This window comes from Pinus tabuliformis, chromosome 4_2, assembly GCF_031772625.1.
Source record: "Pinus tabuliformis cultivar Carrire ecotype Pingquan chromosome 4_2, CPIR1, whole genome shotgun sequence".
NCBI lineage: Eukaryota > Viridiplantae > Streptophyta > Pinopsida > Pinales > Pinaceae > Pinus > Pinus tabuliformis.
This window is the reverse complement of record NC_142304.1, coordinates 908,113,751-908,133,795: the sequence shown is the minus strand read 5'-3', so window position 1 is coordinate 908,133,795 and position 20,045 is coordinate 908,113,751. Positions and strand designations below refer to the sequence as shown.

General features: G+C 42.5%; 1 protein-coding gene across 1 annotated transcript; it reads left to right on the top strand.

Moving 5' to 3' along the window:
* The first annotated feature begins 18,947 nt into the window (after positions 1-18,947).
* Positions 18,948-19,655, top strand: LOC149172622 (uncharacterized). Its single transcript, XM_089426402.1, has one exon. The coding sequence runs from the start codon at positions 18,948-18,950 to the stop codon at positions 19,653-19,655; it is 708 nt and encodes a 235-aa protein (XP_089282528.1).
* The last annotated feature ends 390 nt before the right edge of the window (positions 19,656-20,045 follow it).

Sequence of the window (20,045 nt, the reverse complement as noted above, 5' to 3'; positions counted from 1 at the left end):
GTGGGGGCCACTGCTGCCTCTGTAGTTGTTGCAGTTGTTGAAGTAGTTGGAGGAGCTTGGGATGTAGATTCTCCCTATTTATCTTGTAATGCCCCTTCAATCTCTTTCTCCAAATCGAGGACCTTTTGGTTTAGCTGCATTATGAGGTCCAGTTGCTCATCGACCTGTTTTGCCTGCTGTAAATCTGCTGTTTGAGGGTGTTCTGTGGGCAACAGCTTCAACCTCTTCTTTAGTGCATTGAAGTCATCCTCCTTTTTCTTCATAAGGGTCCTTACACCCTTTGGATCCTTAGGATCATGTCCTAGGTCGATAATAATGTCCTCAAGTGATTTTATTCTATTGTCTTTAGCTAGGGAGGACATTCTTTCAAAATCCAACTGAATGTTGGTATTTTTTAGTGACTATTTTAGTTCATGGGCCATGGTTGCCCTGTCCACCAAGGTTGCATAGACCATCTCTCCAGTCTGCTTGTGGAGTTCAATTTGGTCCATGGGATGGATGTCTTTGGCTAGGACCTCCACCCTTGTCTTCACATAATCTGCCCCTGATTTTGGATGGGGCACTGTAGGTTTGAAATGGCTGAGGATCATTTTCTCCTCTTGAATGTCAGATACAGACATTAGCCTTTCTTTTTGGGCTGGTGTTGCATTAAGAAATTGTTTATAAACTTCCACCTTCAGCAAGTCATTCTGTGCCTTTATTTGCTTGAAAGAAGCCTTAGTGCTTTTGGGCTTCTTGCTCTGCTGAGAGGAGGAGGACACCTCCAAACCAAGTTGTAATCCTTGCTCCTGCTAAAAGGAGCTTGTACCTGTATGTTGGCTGCCCTCCCTGTCTTTCCTTGAACTATCAAGTATTTCTTCAGTGATGTCTTCTACCTCTGGGGAGTCAGCCGTTTGCCTTTTGGTCTGGGGTTGTTGGGAGGATCCACTAGCAGGAGTGGACTCTTCTCTGTCTCTTTTCGTACCCCTCTCCTCCTGTGCTGGGGTCTGCATAATTGGAGCTATTTGTGGCTCAGTTTGTGGAGGGGGAGTCTGCTCTTGTTGCTGCTCTGGTTGCTGCTCTGGTTGTTGCCCTTGTTGCTGCCCTTGTTGCTGCTCACCTGAAGGGGCAGGCTTTTCTTTCATGGTTTCTTCTTCAGCACCCATTATTCCTTTCCCTTTGTCTGTACCTGGTGCTGCTGTAGATGGTGCCTGTGTGGTTGGTGCAGTTCTTGAGGCCGAGGTCCCTTCTTCTGCTGAGTGCGGCCGTTTGAAGGGTGCCTGCTCCACAGAATCTAGGTCAAGAGTCTTTTCCAGTTCCTTGACATTCTTTAGCATTATCTCTTCTTCAGTTAATTTTTCAATTAAAGTATCCTGCTGCCATTCTTGCTGGTTGGCATATTTTTCAATGTGTGGATATTTGCAATGCTTATAACCTAGTAGCATGTACTTGACTCTTCTAGCAGTAATGAAGCCTTCAGGGTCATAAGGGACCCACCGGAAACTATGTGATAGCTTGTATTTGTCTTTGAGGATTAGGTCAGCATCTTCCCATCCTTCTTTTTTATTCATGATGAAGGGGCCCACCTGGTGCTTGAACTTGAGGTGGGATTTCTTTTTGGAGCTGTCAAAGTGAGTGAGGTCAGAGTGAATTAACTGCCTATAATACTCCAAGGCAAATATCCTCATAGGCACATATTTTGGGAGCCTGTATGGACAGAACTCACAGCCATAGACTCTGATGACTGTATGATCCTCATATAGGTACCAATCACCTATTTTGTAATTCTTGGAGAGCTGCAGGACTTTCTGTATTTCAGTTGATATTCTGGGAGGAGGGGACCTCATCAATAAGCAAGAGACAGGGTATACAAATTGGTCAATAAATTCACAATAGGAATAGGGTGAATTTTGGACTTTGTGATAGACAGATGTCCAGAAGATGACAAATCTTCTTTCCCCTTTATAATCCAGCTTTTTGATGTCGCATGGAAAAACTTCGGAATGATAGTACATGAAAAGGTGGTAGATATAGGATGAGTACTTGAAGACACCCTGTCTGTCTACTTTGCACAGCTGATCATGAATCTTGTTAGCTATGAACTTGGCAAAGTTATATTTGCGGGCAGGGGGTTGGCCTGGGCTGTAAGCAGCTAGCAATACCAGCATTGTTTCATCCACATGCTCACTGGTTCTGTAGCCCAATACATAAGCAATCATGTCGAGCAATAGTCTGCCTACCTCAGTAAAATAGACATCCAAGTAGGGAGGTGGCCCTGTGGGCTGGCATTCAGGTCTCATAAATGTCCTGGTGATCTTCTGAATATCCTCACTGGTCATCTTGGCACCAGTGTCCAGCAGATAATTCATGGAAAATGGGAACAGCAGCTCAGTTTGATCAAAGTGGAGCATCTTATTGATGGATTCAGGATTAATGTGAAAGAGGATGCTCCCAGATGGAGACTTAATAGCTCTGTGCTGTACATCATAGTTTTCAGCACATAGGCAAATAATCTTAGGAAAAATATTGACAGAGGGGAGACAGTAGTATGGCAGATTTGACTCCCATATCCCATATGTATCATGAACATTCAGGTAGTCATCTCTTAATTGCCTGAAGGTCTGCAAAAAGTCCCTGTTACCCACAAAGTCTTCAATGAGGTAGTCCCTGTCAGCAAGAGGCAGGGACTCCAGGTCTTTATTTGGTGCATTTAAAGGAGCAACACTGAGGGCTGAGGGTGCAGGAGCAGCCATTGTGCAATCTGATTTTGAACAAGGTGAGTGCAATGGTTTGCAAGGTTCCTCAGAGCTTAAGTGACAGGCTTGCTGTAGATAATGCTTGGAATTATCTTCAAAGTGGAATAAGCAGGCTTGGCAGACTTGTCTCTGCTGTTTTTTTTTTTTTGGTAAATTCACAGGGATTGTGAATTGGTCAGGATGATTGCAGAGGGTGTGCGGGCTTCAATTTGGTGATATGCAGACTTGGGCCTCCACCCGGCAAAAGGGAACAATGCCGGGCAACTCGGGGCTAAATATGTAAATTTCAAGCCGTGAATTATGGTTAGAGTGTCAAATTCTTGGAGCTGGGGCAATGCAGGTTGATTTAATTGTAAATTCAGTAGTGGACAGTATGCAATTTAGGATTGGACCTATGCTTATTGGAGAATTTGCAGAGTAATGGCAAGCATAGGGACGAAATAAGGAACTTGCGATGAATACCTGGATAAAATAGCACTGAACGTCTTCGGGCCGAGCAGGGGGAGCTCACTGCAGCTGGATTGACAAGTGATGGCAGCCGCAACTTTTAATTTGATGGTTCAGAGGCAATTTCACGGTAAACAGTTTAACAGTGGCTGCATCGTTTTCGCTTGAAAATGACCACAAACAGCTAGTTTGGCTGTTTTTAACGATAAATTTGGGCAAAAAGGGTCATTGGCGCTTTTTCCGCCAATGACGTCAGCATGACGTCAGGGCGGGCCCGAGGTACGGAGGGTGACGTGGACGCTGAGCTGGAGGCCAGCGTGGACGGACATGGTGGCGGGCGGAGAACAGTGGCAGGGCGACGTGGAGGGCCACGGGGCGCCGGGGCGGGCGGAGGAGGCACGACGTCATGATGACGTGTGAGTGACGTGGTGCCACAGGGGTGGTATTAGGGAGGTGGTAAGCGGTCTCCCCGCACCACCTTTGGTGATAGGCGATATCGGGGAGGGGGGCTCCGAACAACCCCAGCGCATGCCACGCGTCCTGGGTACGACCCTCATTACCACCCTCTCCCCGGACGTTAAAGGAGGCAGGTCGGGATATGATATTGACCGCCCACCGTTAGATCTGGGGTGGCGGAAGATCAACGGCCGGTGGGAGTTTTCAACGGTCGTGCATGTTGGGGGGACCCGCCCGTATATTTAAAATAATCATTTTAATATTTGGGCGCGGGACTTTGGGTTAAAGGGTTTTTGTGGGTTTTCGGGGTTTGAGTTAATCTGTGGGGGGAAAGAGGGTTATGATTAGGTTTGAGTGAAGGGAAAGGGGCTCTTTGATGAAATTCTATAGGAAAAGAGGGGGGATAATGGATTGGGGGGAGGTTATTATTCCAACCAGAGGCTAGAGTAATCCCATGACAGGGTTGACCATAGTCCCAGGTGGACTAATGTCTCCCTTAAACAAATTTATTTAGCTATAGTGCTAACAAGGGGGGATATTATACATGTTTAGGGGTTTATACACCATGGTGTTACAATAGTAGGGAAAAGGGGAACATAGGGGATTTAGATAATAAGAAGTTAGGGGTTAATATGAAGGGGGGGAAGGGGGTGAGAGGGTGAAACACTAAGTTTATATGAAAACAACTTAGTTTAGAGAGTAGATCAAAATAAAAAGAATTTTAGACAAGAAATGTGGCTCTTAAAGAACCAAGAACCAACATAAAACCTTGAATTCTTTCATGAAGGCAACTGGTGTGGGGATGTTAGTAATGAATGTGAAAGGGGGGGAAACAAGAAGTTAGACATGCTCCTTTGCCTTGCTGCAACATGATGGAGAAGAGAAGCTTCTCTATGCCTTGATGTTTCTTTCATGTTAGACCAACAAGATTCAGTTGAAATGAATGATATTTCTGCAACCCCATCTACCTACCCATCTACTTGCCTAGCATTTTTTGTTTCTTCATGGAGGGTGCACTTAGGCTTGCAGACCCTTATGTTCCTTTTTCTTTTGCTTTGGCTTTTCTCTTGATTTTCTATCTAAGGCTATCCTTATTGCTTCCAAGGCCCTAGATTAAACAGTTGGGAACCTTCTTTCCCTACCTAACTACTTTGTCTGCCAAGATTGAACTGTTTGGACAGACTTCTTTCTCTAATCTATAACGAAAATTGAAACATGGCCTGACCCAGCTTAAGCTGTTGGATCACCCATTGGGAGATAGGGCAGCATTTAACCAAATGTAAATGTGTGTCTTCCATCAGAATATGAGATCTTTGCATTCCCAAAGTAGATCATATTGGCACTTCCCGTGCCAATCATGAAAAATGAAACCTATTGGTATAGGTAGCTAATAGTGGCTCCACTTGGGGATGGTTTTTCTTCTTGAAAGACCAAGAACAACAAGTCAGAATGCCTTGGCCCTTGATCTGTTGTTACCAAAATTTTAAAATTCTCTCTTTGTACTTCAAAACTGGAGGCTATCACCTCTGTGGAATTCCTGGCATATATAGCCCCTTTATGCTTATTTGTAGTAGCTTCTCAAACTGAACTATTTATGTGCTAAAAGAAAATATATACTGCTGGTCATATACAGATGGGGAAACTCTGTTATATACATGGAAAGTAGTCGACATAGTGCTTCAACATCCTGCCATTTACAGGACCTTCACCTAAGTCAGTGCCATCCAAATTTTCCAAAAAATAAGTGTTATTTCCCTGTAGTGCTTGTATGACAAAAGGCCCTCTCCAAAGGGAGTCAAATTTTCCATGCTTACCCTTGTCTTCTCTTCTTGAATCCCACTTAAGCACTTTGTCCCCTAAGAAGAAATCTTCAGCCTTAGTTCTTCTGTCAAAGGCTTTCTTCAGCTTTTCTTGTAGGATTTGAACTCTGCTATACACTTGATCTCTGGTTTGCTGCAGACATATTATCTGATTGACCCTTCTCTGCATGTCATTTGGCTCAGCTTGACTTTCTTGGAGTAACTTCATGACTGGTACCCCTAGTGATGAAGGAAATTTGGCTTCTAATCCATAAACTAACTCATATGGGCTGACCCCAATGGACCTCTTGGTTGTTAGTCTATCTGCCCATAAGGCATTCACAAGCTTCTTATGCCAATTCTTCTTATTTTCTTCCAACATCTTCTTTATGATGTTCACAAGGCTTTTATTTGATGATTCAGCTAGGCCATTTCCTTGTGGATAGTAAGCAGTAGAATGGCCCAAGGTAATGTGAAATTTGTGGCAGAAATTGACCATCTTCTTGGATCTAAAAGCAGCAGCATTGTCTGTTATTATCTTGTTGGGGCAGCCGAATCTAGACAATATATTATTCTCCAAAAACTGAATGATTGTTGAATCATTTGCTTGTCTACATGGGATGGCCTCAATCCATTTGGTGAAGTAGTCTGTGGCTGTGAGGATCCATCTATGTTGGCCTGAAGATAAGGGATGAATTTCCCCAATGAAATCCAAGCCCCATTGCTGAAACGGTCTCTCTGTTGCAATAGGCCTCAAAGGGAGTGGCAGTAACTTTCTCTTTCCCTCAAATATTTGACATTTGTGGCATGAGGTAGTAAATTTTTTAACATCAGAGAAGACAGTGGGCCAATAATAACCAGCCCTCAGTATCTTATCCACAGTGGACTTCCAATACAAGTGTCCACCACAATCACCTGCATGAAATTCTTCCATGATTTTGTTAGTCTCACTCTCAATTAAGTAGTTTAACAATATACCCTCATGGTTTTTCCAAAGTAAATTGCCACTTATGACACAAAATTTTGAAGCTTTCATTTTTAGGAACCTACATTTAGTTCTGGACAATCTTGGGGGAGCACACAGGTTTTGTAACACATAACATATATCAGAATACCAAGGGGATTGTTCAAAGGCTACGTTGATCTTTGGAGTCACCAGCTCCGGTTCACTGTCCAGTTGGTTAATGTCTAAGGCTTGAAAGTTTGCTTCTGTCATTAGTTTGGCCAAACCTTACCCTTTTATCAGTTTTGTAGGTTTTATTTCAATATCAAATTCCAAGATGTTGGCAATCCATTTTCCTCTTCTGCCCTCTAAATTCTCTTGAGTAAGTATGTCTTTCACAATGGGACTTGGTACATAAGCTATAACATGGGAATATAGGATGTAAATCCTAAAGTCTTTGATGGCTTTGACCAAAGCATAAGCTTGTTTCTCCATGATTTGATATTTCAGAGGTGCATCTCTAAGAGCTCTACTAAAGAAAGCAATGGGTTTCTCATTTCCTTGGTCATCTTTCTGTAATAAGACAGTAGCAATAGTATGTTGGGAGGCAAAAGAGAAAATAATGAATTCTCTATCAAATTGAGGGTTTGTTAAGATTGGTGTTTGGGGAAGGGCCAACTTTATGCCTTCAAAAGCTTGATTTTCTTCTACCATCCATTTCACTTTTGAATCCTTCTTTAGCATGTTATTCAGTAATTTGATCAATTATGCTAAGTTAGGGATAAACCTCCTTAAAAGGTTAATCTTTCTCAAGAAGTCTTGCAATTCTTTGATGTTTCTAGGGTGGGGCATTTGTAAGATAGCTTGTATCCTGTCTGGGTCAATTCTAATGCCATCCTTTGAAATGATATGCCCTAACAACTTACCTTCTTCTAAACCAAACAGGGATTTCTTGGGATTTAAATAAATTCCATACTTCCTACAGGTTATGAATATTTGCCTTAGATGTTTCAAATGTTCTTGGTCAGATTTTGAGAAAGGTGTGAGATCATCTAAATAAATGACAAGGAAGTCATGAATCTCTTTGGCAAAAGCAATATCCATTGCTCTTTGAAATGTAGCCCCTGCATTCTTCAATCCAAAAGGCATTTTTACATATTTGAAGGTTCCCCATGGGGTTGTAAATGTTGTTTTGTCCTGATCATCAGGGTGAACTAGGATCTGGTTGAAACCTGAGAATCCATCAAGTAAAGAAATTCTTGAGGCCCCCACTACTCTTTGCAAGATGTGATCCATCTTGGGTAAGGGGTAATTATCTTTCAAGGACACTTGATTCAAGTTCCTTAGATCAACACAAAGCCTTATTTCACCAATTTTCTTTCTGGTAGGAACCAAGTTTGAAACCCAATCAAAAAATCTGATTGGTGCTATGATGCCAACTTTAAACATTTTTTGTACCTCTTGCTCCATTGCTGGGAGAAGCATTGGATTGATTCTCCTCAATTTTTGCTTAAAGGGTTTTTGATTTGGCTTGAGAGGGATAGTGTGTTGGATAACAGAGGTGTCATAGGATTTTAAATCCTCATAAATCAATGCAAAGACATCTTGGAATTCTTTAAAGAGGTCAATGTATTTAGGCTTCTGATCAGGGGGTAAAGATGCAGACAATTTAATTATCTTGGGTTGTTCTGCAGTTCCAATGTTACACTCTTCTATGGTAGTATTGAGGGGCTGCAATTTTGGCTTCCTGAGAATATCATTTGAGTCGAAAATGTCTTCCAAGGGAGTAAGGCCTGTTGGGAGGAAGTTGTCTTTTAGTTGTATAATTTCAGCTTCATTATCAGCCATCTCCTCACAACTGATTTGTTTAAGTTCTTGTAGATTTTCTTTGTTAAAAATAGTTGGATGTAACATTTGGTTTGTTGTTTTGGGCGAAATAATTGTTTGGTGCTGTTCACCTAGTGTTTGTGAATCACTTGCAGCCTCCATATCAATGTTTAGCCCTGAAAATTCTTGCTGCAAAGTCAAAAATTTATTTATATGGGTATCATCCTCAAACACTTGCTAGTCTTTGACATTGTTTGGGACAGAAGGTCTGTGTTTTACCTCGGCTGTAAAGCAATGCTGGGGTTCAAAAGGAAGTTTACAAGTGCTTGCAAATGTAGCCAAGCTATGAGCATGCAGGTTATGGGTTCTAGGAATTTTGGTAATTTGAAATTCAGTGAAGGACTGTAGTAGTTCAGCAGCAGCAGATCTATAAGATCTCAGTCTTTTGTCATTGGTGACAAAATTACCCTTTACTTGTTGGATGACTAGGTCTGAGTCTCCTAGGATTGAAACCTTTATGGCTTGTAAGGATTTTACTAGCTTGAGGCCTAGTAAGAGAGCTTCATATTCTGCCATGTTGTTGGTGCACCTGAAGTTTAACCTATAGGCTCGGCCTTCTGCATGACTGTTTTGTTTATTATGTATCCAAACCCCTGCTCCTGCCCCTAATTTGTTGACTGACCCATCAAATTCAAGGAACCATAGGATATCTTGTTTTAGGGAAGAATTGTCAACTGTTATGGGAGTTAGCATCAACAATTTGAGATCTTGGCTTATATTTGGTTTTCCTTCTTGAACTGCTTTGTTAATTGATTTCTCAATCATTATGTCTTGAACAGCAGTTTCTTCATTTATATGCTGATCTTGTTTGAGTGTTTGGTTTTCTTCATCATTTGTGGGACCTGTATTATCATTGAAGAGAATATAGGAGTCTATGTCAGAATGGACAACATATATGGGAAAATTTTGAGGTTTTTCTTCACTGCTGACCATGTATTTCATAAGTGACTCTCTATATAACCTCTTAAGTTGACCAAAGACTGAGATGGTGGCATATGACATGTCTAATTGTAGGGAACCTTGGAGTTTAGCCCCCCATGATCTTGATAAGAGCATCCCATATTTGGGTGGGATATCAGCAACTACAACATCCATTAGAATTGTTTTATTTGGGTACTGAACAAGGGACACACATAAGTCTTTTATCAAGCCTAAACACTCAACTTGGCTAGAGTCAAATGAGAATAGGTCCTTATATGGTCTTGTAATATCTAGATTCAATCTCTCCATGACTGATTTAGGCATCAGGTTGTGAGAGGCCCCTGAGTCAAACATTGCATTGTGTAGTATCTTATCATGAACATGTAGGCTGACATAGAAAGGCAAGATCCCTGTAACTGCTGTCTTTCCATCAACCTCTGGACCGAAAAGCAATTCTGGGGTGTCATCCAATACATTGAAATTATCTTTATTACGAGTAAGTTGTAGGGACTTCTTGATTTGTTGTTTATAAATGTCATTCTTGGCTAGTTCTGAGAGAGGGATAGCTACCTTCAATTTTCCAATTTCAGCTTCTAAGTCAAAGGGTCTTTCAGATTGGATCTTGGTGTTGTGGGTGACAGCCTTTTCCTTGTTCACTAGGTTTTCTTCTTGATTCTTATCTTGATCTTGAGGCTTGTCCTTCTTACTCATCTCTTGAGCAGTGTTACTTGGATTGGGCTGCAAGGGTGATGTAGCCATATGCTGTTGTTTTGAAGGCAATGGTTCAGTGACTTCTTGAACGGTTATTTCATTTGTAACTGAATCATTTGTGTCATTTGGTTCTGTGATTATGGCTCTTTTGGGCTGCTGGCTATCCTTTGTTTTTTCAGGTTGTGTTACATTTATAGTTCTGCTTCTTAGCTTATATTGTTTATGAACTTCATAAACAGCTGTGTCATAGCCTTGTTTAAAGTCAAATGACTCACCTGACCTAGTTTGGAATTGCTGAATGTCATCATCCTTATGATCCTCTTGACTCAAAAAAACTTGCTGCTCATCATTCAGGCCCATCAGGTTAATGTGGGTGTCATCTGTTTGCTCATTCGAAGTGGATGCCTCAGTATAGTTTTCCTGGAAAGGAGGTCTTATGTCTGGATCAGAACCGGCCTTGCCCACGTTTGGGTTTTGATTTCTCCTAAAATTGGGATTTCTGATAGGGTTATTTTGTGGTGCTTCCCATGATGACTTTCTCTCAACTGATTCTACTCTATCACCCAATCTCTTCATACCAGTGAGTATTGCATCCAGCTTTTGATCAAAGGCTGAGGGTTCTTCTTTGAAAGTGGTTCTCTTTTCCAATCTTGCCCTGTTTCTTTTGGCAATCAGGTTAGCCTCTACTGTGACAGCAACCTTTTGGGCATCTTCAAGGGTTTCAGGAGCTCTTTCCTTCAACTGATATGCCATATCAGGGTCAAAACCATCCGGAAATTTGTACAAGGCTAAATCAGGAGGAGGTCTTAAATTCTGTGGTATTGTGTTATATACATTGTTGAATCTTGCACAATACTCCAAAACGGTCTCTTGAGGACCTCGTTTGATTGTATCATATTCACCAAGTATGTGCAGGGGATCTTTCTTTTTCTCCCATCTGTTAGTAAAGGCTTGATAAAGCTCATCAGGGGTTGTGATGGTATTTACAGCCAGTGATCTAAACCAAGTTCTTACATCCCCTGTGAGGCTCTGAACAAAGATTCTCATTCTCACACTGTCATCATCTATTTCATAGTTCTCAAAATGGTTCTGCATCCTTCTGGCATGCTGAATTGCTGTAAAAGGGCCAGTGGAGTCAAAATATGAGATCTTGGATTGGTAGTCCTGAGGTAGAGCTGCAGCATTAGCAGGAAACTGCAGGGGTGCATATCTATTTGCCATATTTACAGGATTTATAGGATTGACAGGGATAACTGGGATAACATGAACGAATGGTACAACAGGGGTACTGGGAACGGTAGAAACTAGGGTGTTGGTCAAGAGAATATGTGCAGTGGATGGAGGTGTGAAAGGAGGGCTTTGAGAGGTGGATGGTGAACTGGGGGAATCAGGGGTAGACCGAAATAGAACCTTGATTGGAGTTGGAACAGGGTTTGGATGAGCTGTCTCAGGACTTGAATCAGCACGAGTTTCCTGTCCCTGCTGCTTCCTAATGATCTTAGGGATTGTATTAGGATTTTCAAAAACAGTTGGAGGATTGGGGTCAGGATTTGACCTTGTATATCGTGGATTCTTCTTGGGAGCCAGCTTCTGAACTTGTTTTTGAGTTATGTTTTTTGGAATATTTTTGTGTCTACAAGGGCCAGACAAGATTTTGGAATGACTGTGTATATCTTAAAGCTAGCATGAAAATTGACTGAAGCAGCTTTAAGAAATATACAGAAATTAGAATATCCTGAGGAACTCCCCAGTGGAGTCGCCAATTATGTTAACACCCAGGTTGTTCCCTATGACTCCCAAGGGAATACGGCCGGGGTAACCACTAACCAATCTTTGGATTACAGCTTCTAGCCAAACTGTAATCAGAGAGGGCTCTCTCTTTAAGGTTTGTCTCTGTTTTGAGAAGAATTTTAGGCTAGCTATGATGCTCAAGGTTTATTTTTGGACTTGGTTGGGTGATGATTCCAATTAAGATATATATGTGCTCACTAGTATGTTCTAGGCCATTGGGCATGGAGTCAGTGGTCCTTTAGTAGTTTGGTGTGCTGTGTTGATACAGTAGTGATGCTGCAGAGCTGGATAAGTGTCTAAGAAACAATGCTTTGAAATTGTGATTAAGTGTGATGTATACAGTTCATGAAAGGCAGTTAAGAATCTTCCAATAAACTGATATGCAAAGGAAGTGAGAATATTATTTAGAAGCAGTGAAGAATTTCTAGACAACATTCACATTTATAGAATTAATGGAACATGAGCATTTAAGAATTCATGTCCACAGTTAATTCTGAAGAAAACATTTACAGCAATAGAAGATTGAGCACAGAGTGTAATCAAACATATCCTGCACTATCCCTTTTCTCTATTGCTAGATTTAGTGAAACATGAGCATGAGTTAATAACATAAGAAGACCAAACAGAGATTAAGAAAACTTATTATTCCATCAGACAGCACAAGAATTCTGCAACAGCACGCATGTCATCAGCAAGACATCAAATTTTCAGGAAATCACTGAGCTGGTCCAGCCCTTTGTATTAGATAATCTGAAAGTGTACAATACATTTGCCTCAGAGTGAAAATCACCAACCCCTTATGCGTTGCTAAGGGGGGTATATATACAAAATTTTTATAAGAAAAATATCAAAGAAATGAGTTAATGGCTCATTAATGTTATGCCAACTCCTGGAGCCTTGTAGCTGAGAATGTTAACGCTGTAAGAACTGTTCAGTGCTTTATCTGTCCAAAATAGTCAGAAACTGTTGACTTGGTCGCTGTTGGAGTCGGTTGAGGGTACGCTGTCCAAAAATCTGCGTATCTTCTTATCCTTTGGGCTAGCTGTCGTTCTCCATGTGCTTAGTCACCTTTCAGCTGCCTTAAATGCTAACTTTTTCTGTTGTTTGTCTTCTAGTGAATTGGAGCTGGTAATGACCGAGAAACTGGAGCTATCGTGGCAGAATTTGAAGCATTGCCTGCCACCAATCCTCCTTGGGCAGCTGATGTCTTCTAATTTTTACTAGAGTTTCATCGGCTTCTGTATATCTGTAAAAATTTGGAGGAATTTCAAAAAGGTTCTTTACCTCATTTTCAATAAAAAACAGGCCTTCAAGTTTATTGTATAAGCTCTGTCCTGTTGGAGGCCCTGTTTTCTCAGATGTACTGCCAGATGCAGTGATTTGATTTTCAATGTAAGTTTCCATCCTGTTGGCATACTGCTCTCTGGAGATCAGTCTTCCTGCACCGCTTAGTAGGCTGGGTAGTCCTTTTGCTTGCAGTGCTGCCATTTTGTGTTGGTATTCATCCACCTCTGCTTGTATTTCATAGCACTTTCTCTCCACAGTTTGTACATAATTCCTGAGAGTGAGTACCTTCCTAGTTGTGAGGACAGCCTCTGTTCTGTTGACTATGCCAATGGCTGCCAGTTCCTCCTTTTCTTGCCTGTTCAAAAATTCTATCATTCTATTGGCCTAGTCAGGCCTGTTTCCCAGCGCTGTCTTGGCCCTTTGAATCTCTGTCTGTGCCTGGCCGATTAAATCCATCTGCTCATGTATGGTTTTAATTGACTTCCATTGCTTAGTGATGGATTGGTCAATTTTGGCCCATAGAATCCTTTTTATTTGTTCCATGGTGCTTTCCAGATTCAGCTCCTTCTCCAAGGCCTTTATCTTTTCTTTTAGGACCTTTATTTCTCTGCCTTTTTCTGCCACAATTATTTTTGATTTGTCATATTTGGCATCTAATTCTGCCAATTTTTCCTTGGCCTGTTTTATTTCATTTGCCTGGAGCTCCATTTCTTTAACGGCCTTAGTCAATTCTTCCACGCTTGTGCTGGAATCTGGAGCTGTCGTTGTTGCTGCTGCTGCTTCTCTTGTGGGGGCCACTGCTGCCTCTGTAGTTGTTGCAGTGGTTGAAGTAGTTGGAGGAGCTTGGGATGTAGATTCTCCCTGTTTATCTTGTAATGCCCCTTCAAGCTCTTTCTCCAAATCGAGGACCTTTTGGTTTAGCTGCATTATGAGGTCCAGTTGCTCATCGGCCTGTTTTGCCTGCTGTAAATCTGCTGTTTGAGGGTGTTCTGTGGGCAACAGCTTCAACCTCTTCTTTAGTGCATTGAGGTCATCCTCCTTTTTCTTCATAAGGGCCCTTACACCCTTTGGATCCTTAGGATCATGTCCTAGGTCGATAATAATGTCCTCAAGTGATTTTATTCTGTTGTCTTTAGCTAGGGAGGACATTCTTTCAAAATCCAACTGAATGTTCGTATTTTTTAGTGACTCTTTTAGTTCATGGGCCATGGTTTCCCTGTCCACCAAGGTTGCATAGACCATCTCTCCAGTCTGCTTGTGGAGTTCAATTTGGTCCATGGGATGGATGTCTTTGGCTAGGACCTCCACCCTTGTCTTCACATAATCTACCCCTGATTTTCGATGGGGCACTGTAGGTTTGAAATGGCTGAGGATCATTTTCTCCTCTTGAATGTCATATACAGACATTAGCCTTTCTTTTTGGGCTGGTGTTGCATTAAGAAATTGTTTATAAACTTCCACCCTCAGCAAGTCATTCTGTGCCTTTATTTGCTTGAAAGAAGCCTTAGTGCTTTTGGGCTTCTTGCTCTGCTGAGAGGAGGAGGACACCTCCAAACCAAGTTGTAATCCTTGCTCCTGCTGAAAGGAGCTTGTACCTGTATGCTGGCTGCCCTCCCTGTCTTTCCTTGAACTGTCAAGGATTTCTTTAGTGATGTCTTCTACCTCTGGGGACTCAGCCCTTTACCTTTTGGTCTGGGTTTGTTGGGAGGATCCACTAGCAGGAGTGGACTCTTCTCTGTCTCTTTTCGTACCCCTCTCCTCCTGTGTTGGGGTCTGCATAATTGGAGCTATTTGTGGCTCAGTTTGTGGAGGGGGAGTCTACTCTTGTTGCTGCTCTGGTTGCTGCTCTGGTTGCTGCCCTTGTTGCTGCCCTTGTTGCTGCTCACCTGAAGGGGCAGGCTTTTCTTTCATGGTTTCTTCTTCAGCACCCATTATTCCTTTCCCTTTGTTTGTACCTGGTGTTGCTGTAGACGGTACCTGTGTGGCTGGTGCAGTTCTTGAGGCCGAGGTCCCTTCTTCTACTGAGTGCGGCCGTTTGAAGGGTACCTGCTGCACAGAATCTAGGTCAAGAGTCTTTTCCAGTTCCTTGACATTCTTTAGCATTATCTCTTCTTCAGTTAATTTTTCAATTAAAGTATCCTGCTGCCATTCTTGCTGGTTGGCATATTTTTCAATGTGTGTATATTTGCAATGCTTATAACCTATTAGCCTGTACCTGACTCTTCTAGCAGTAATGAAGCCTTCAGGGTCATAAGGGACCCACCGGAAACTATGTGATAGCTTGTATTTGTCTTTGAGGATTAGGTCAGCATCTTCCCATCCTTCTTTTTTATTCATGATGAAGGGGCCCACCTGGTGCTTGAACTTGAGGTGGGCTTTCTTTTTGGAGCTGTGAAAGTGAGTGAGGTCAGAGTGAATTAACTGCCTATAATACTCCAAGGCAAATATCCTCATAGGCACATATTTTGGGAGCCTGTATGGACAGAGCTCACAGCCATAGACTCTGATGACTGTATGATCCTCATATAGGTACCAATCACCTATTTTGTAATTCTTGGAGAGCTGCAGGACTTTCTGCATTTCAGTTGATATTCTGGGAGGAGGGGACCTCATCAATAGGCAAGAGATAGGGTATACAAATTGGTCAATAAATTCACAATAGGAATAGGGTGAATTTTGGACTTTGTGATAGACAGATGTCCAGAAGATGACAAATCTTCTTTCCCCTTTATAATCCAGCTTTTTGATGTAGCATGGAAAAACTTTGGAATGATAGTACATGAAAAGGTGGTAGATATAGGATGAGTACTTGAAGACACCCTGTCTGTCTACTTTGCACAGCTGATCATGAATCTTGTTAGCTATGAACTTGGAAAAGTTATATTTGCGGGCAGGGGGTTGGCCTGGGCTGTAAGCAGCTAGCAATACCAGCATTGTTTCATCCACATGCTCGCTGGTTCTGTATCCCAATACATAAGCAATCATGTCCAGCAATAGTCTGCCTACCTCAGTAAAATAGACATCCAAGTAGGGAGGTGGCCCTGTGGGCTGGCATTCAGGTCTCATAAATGTCCTGGTGATCTTCTGAATATCCTCACTAGTCATCTTAGCACCAGTGTCCAGCAGATAATTCATGGAAAATGGGAACAACAGCTCAGTTTGATCAAAGTGGAGCATCTTATTGATGGATTCAGGATTAATGTGAAAGAGGATGATCCTAGATGGAGACTTAATAGCTCTGTGCTGTACATCATAGTTTTCAGCACATAGGCGAATAATCTCAGGAAAAATATTGACAGAGGGGAGACAGTAGTATGGCAGATTTGACTCCCATATCCCATATGTATCATGACCATTCAGGTAGTCATCTCTTAATTGCCTGAAGGTCTGCAAAAAGTCCCTGTTACCCACAAAGTCTTCAATGAGGTAGTCCCTGTCAGCAAGAGGCAGGGACTCCAGGTCTTTATTTGGTGCATTTAAAGGAGCAACACTGAGGGCTGAGGGTGCAGGAGCAGCCATTGTGCAATCTGATTTTGAACAAGGTGAGTGCAATGGTTTGCAAGGTTCCTCAGAGCTTAAGTGACAGGCTTGATGTAGATAATGCTTGGAATTATCTTCAAAGTGAAATAAGTAGGCTTGGCATACTTGTCTCTGCTGTTTTTCTTTTTTTGGTAAATTCACAGGGATTGTGAATTGGTCAGGATGATTGTAGAGGGTGTGCGGGCTTCAATTTGGTGATATGCAGACTTGGGCCTCCACCCGGCAAAAGGGAACAATGCCGGGCAACTCGGGGCTAAATATGTAAATTTCAAGCCGTGAATTATGGTTAGAGTGTCAAATTCTTGGAGCTGGGGCAATGCAGGTTGATTTAATTGTAAATTCAGTAGTGGACAATATGCAATTTAGGATTTTACCTATGCTTATTGGAGAATTTGCAGAGTAATGGCAAGCATAGGGATGAAATAAGGAAGTTGCAATGAATACCTGGATAAAATAGCACTAAACGTCTTCGGGCCGAGCAAGGGGAGCTCACTGCAGCTGGATTGACAAGTGATGGCAGCCGCAACTTTGAATTTGATGGTTCGGAGGCAATTTCGCGGTAAACAGGTTAACAATGGCTGCGTCCTTTTCGCTTGAAAATGACCACAAATGGCTAGTTTGGCTGTTTTTAACGGCAAATTTGGGCAAAAAGGGTCATTGGCGCTTTTTCCGCCAATGACGTCAGCATGACGTCAAGGCGGGTCCGAGGTATGGAGGGTGACGTGGACGCTGAGCTGGAGGCCAGCGTGGACGGACATGGTGGCGGGCGGAGAACAGTGGCAGGGCGACGTGGAGGGCCACGGGGCGCCGGGGCGGGCGGAGGAGGCACGACGTCATGATGATGTGTGAGTGACGTGGTGCCGCAAGGGTGGTATTAGGGAGGTGGTAAGTGGTCTCCCCGCACCACCTTTGGTGATATGCGGTATCGGGGAGGGGGGCTCCGAACAACCCCAGCGCATGCCACGCGTCCTGGGTACGGCCCTCATTACCGCCCTCTCCCCGGACGTTAACAGGAGGCAGGTCGGGATATGATATTGACCGCCCACCGTTAGATCTGGGGTGGTGGAAGGTCAACGACCGGCGGGAGTTTTCAACGGTCGCCCATGTTGGGGGGACCCGCCCGTATATTTAAAATAATCATTTTAATATTTGGGCGCGAGACTTTGGGTTAAAGGGTTTTTGTGGGTTTTCGGGGTTTGAGTTAATCTGTGGGGGGAAAAAGGGTTATGATTAGGTTTGAGTGAAGGGAAAGGGGCTCTTTGATGAAATTCTTTAGGAAAAGAGGGGGGATGATGGATTGGGGGGAGGTTATTATTCCAACCAGAGGCTAGAGTAATCCCATGACAGGGTTGACCATAGTCCCAGGTGGACTAATGTCTCCCTTAAACAAATTTATTTAGCTATAGTGCTAACAAGGGGGGGATATTTATACATGTTTAGGGGTTTATACACCATGGTGTTACAATAGTAGGGAAAAGGGGAACATAGGGGATTTAGATAATAAGAAGTTAGGGGTTAATATGAAGGGGGGGAAGGGGGTGAGAGGGTGAAACACTAAGTTTATATGAAAACAACTTAGTTTAGAGAGTAGATCAAAATAAAAAGAATTTTAGACAAGAAATGTGGCTCTTAAAGAACCAAGAACCAACATAAAACCTTGAATTCTTTCATGAAGGCAACTGGTGTGGGGATGTTAGTAATGAATGTGAAAGGGGGGAAACAGGAAGTTAGACATGCTCCTTTGCCTTGCTGCAACATGATGGAGAAGAGAAGCTTCTCTATGCCTTGATGTTTCTTTCATGTTAGACCAACAAGATTCAGTTGAAATGAATGATATTTCTGCAACCCCATCTACCTACCCATCTACTTGCCTATCATTTTTTGTTTCTTTATGGAGGGTGCACTTAGGCTTGCAGACCCTTATGTGCCTTTTTCTTTTGCTTTGGCTTTTCTCTTGATTTTCTATCTAAGGCTATCCTTATTGCTTCCAAGGCCCCAGATTAAACAGTTGGGAACCTTCTTTCCCTACCTAACTACTTTGTCTGCCAAGATTGAACTGTTTGGACAGACTTCTTTCTCTAATCTATAACGAAAATTGAAACATGGCCTGACCCAGCTTAAGCTGTTGGATCACCCATTGGGAGATAGGGCAGCATCAACCAAATGTAAATGTGTGTCTTCCATCAGAATATGAGATCTTTGCATTCCCAAAGTAGATCATATTGGCACTTCCCATGCCAATCATGAAAAATGAAACCTATTGGTATAGGTAGCTAACACACGCTTCCTAAAAAATGGGGAGGATGGGGATTAAACGATCTTCCTTCATTCGCTCATGCACTAGCAACAAAGATGGGATGGCTCATCCTTAACTCTCACAACCTCTGGACAGAGGTTGTTCATTATAAATACATATGGCCTCTACATATCATGGAATGGATACGTCTTCCATCATGGCACAGGAATGGTATTTCGACAATCTGGAGGGTTGTTCTTCTTACTCTACCCACTATCAGAGATGGCCTTGTATGGCATATTAAAGCTGGCACATTTGTGCGCATTAATATGGATCCATGGACTGGTTGTGGAAATATGTATCGTCTACCCCTTGATCTTATTAATTTTCTTAAGGACAGGGGCATAGCCATGATTTCCAATATTGCGGACTCAGAGAACTCCACTATATTTGCACAGGCTTGGAAATCAGCTGACCAACTAGAAATTCCAACTCAGTGGACCCAGGATTGGGAGGGATATATTGCAGCATTGACCGAATCTCATGTCAGAATTACAGAGGAAGACGATGAGCTCATTTGGGCACCTGCAGTGCACGGATCTTATTCTCCCAAAGAAGGATACCCAATCATCCATGCTTCACACAAGCCACCTGTGTTGGTGGGGTGGTGGCGATCTATTTGGAAACTCAAAGCACCCCCTCGGACCAGATTGTTTATGTGGAATGTATTAATGAATAAATCACCTACTGGGGAAAATCTAAAGAAAATATCATTTTATGGCCCCACTTGGTGTGTATTATGCCAACAGGCCAAGGAATCGAATGAACATCTCTTCCTCTTTTGCCCTACTATTAGAAATATTTGGGAACAAGTTCTCTCCTCTCTAGCCATCACTCAGTGATGGAATGGTCAAAATATAATGGATGCTTGGAACCTTTGGTGGGTTGAGTCCTCAAACCAGAAAAACTGCAATCTCCCTCCTTATATGCTGGTCTATTTGGTTAAACAAGAATGGAATCATATTTAGAGACAAAGACATCTGATGGCCTATATCAGTTGCTCAGATTATCAATGCCTTCCATGAAATTCTTGATGATGATATTACACCTTCTGTCCGAGTTGTGATACCTGAAGTTATAAACCAGAATCACTCGTGGGATTTCTTCGATGGATCTACACAAAAAAATGATGTGGGGGGGGGGAGGGGGGGGCGGCGGGAGGTGAATATTATTACACCTAATGAACAATCATTTTTACTACATTCAGAAGGGTTTGGGGGCTGGTACAAATA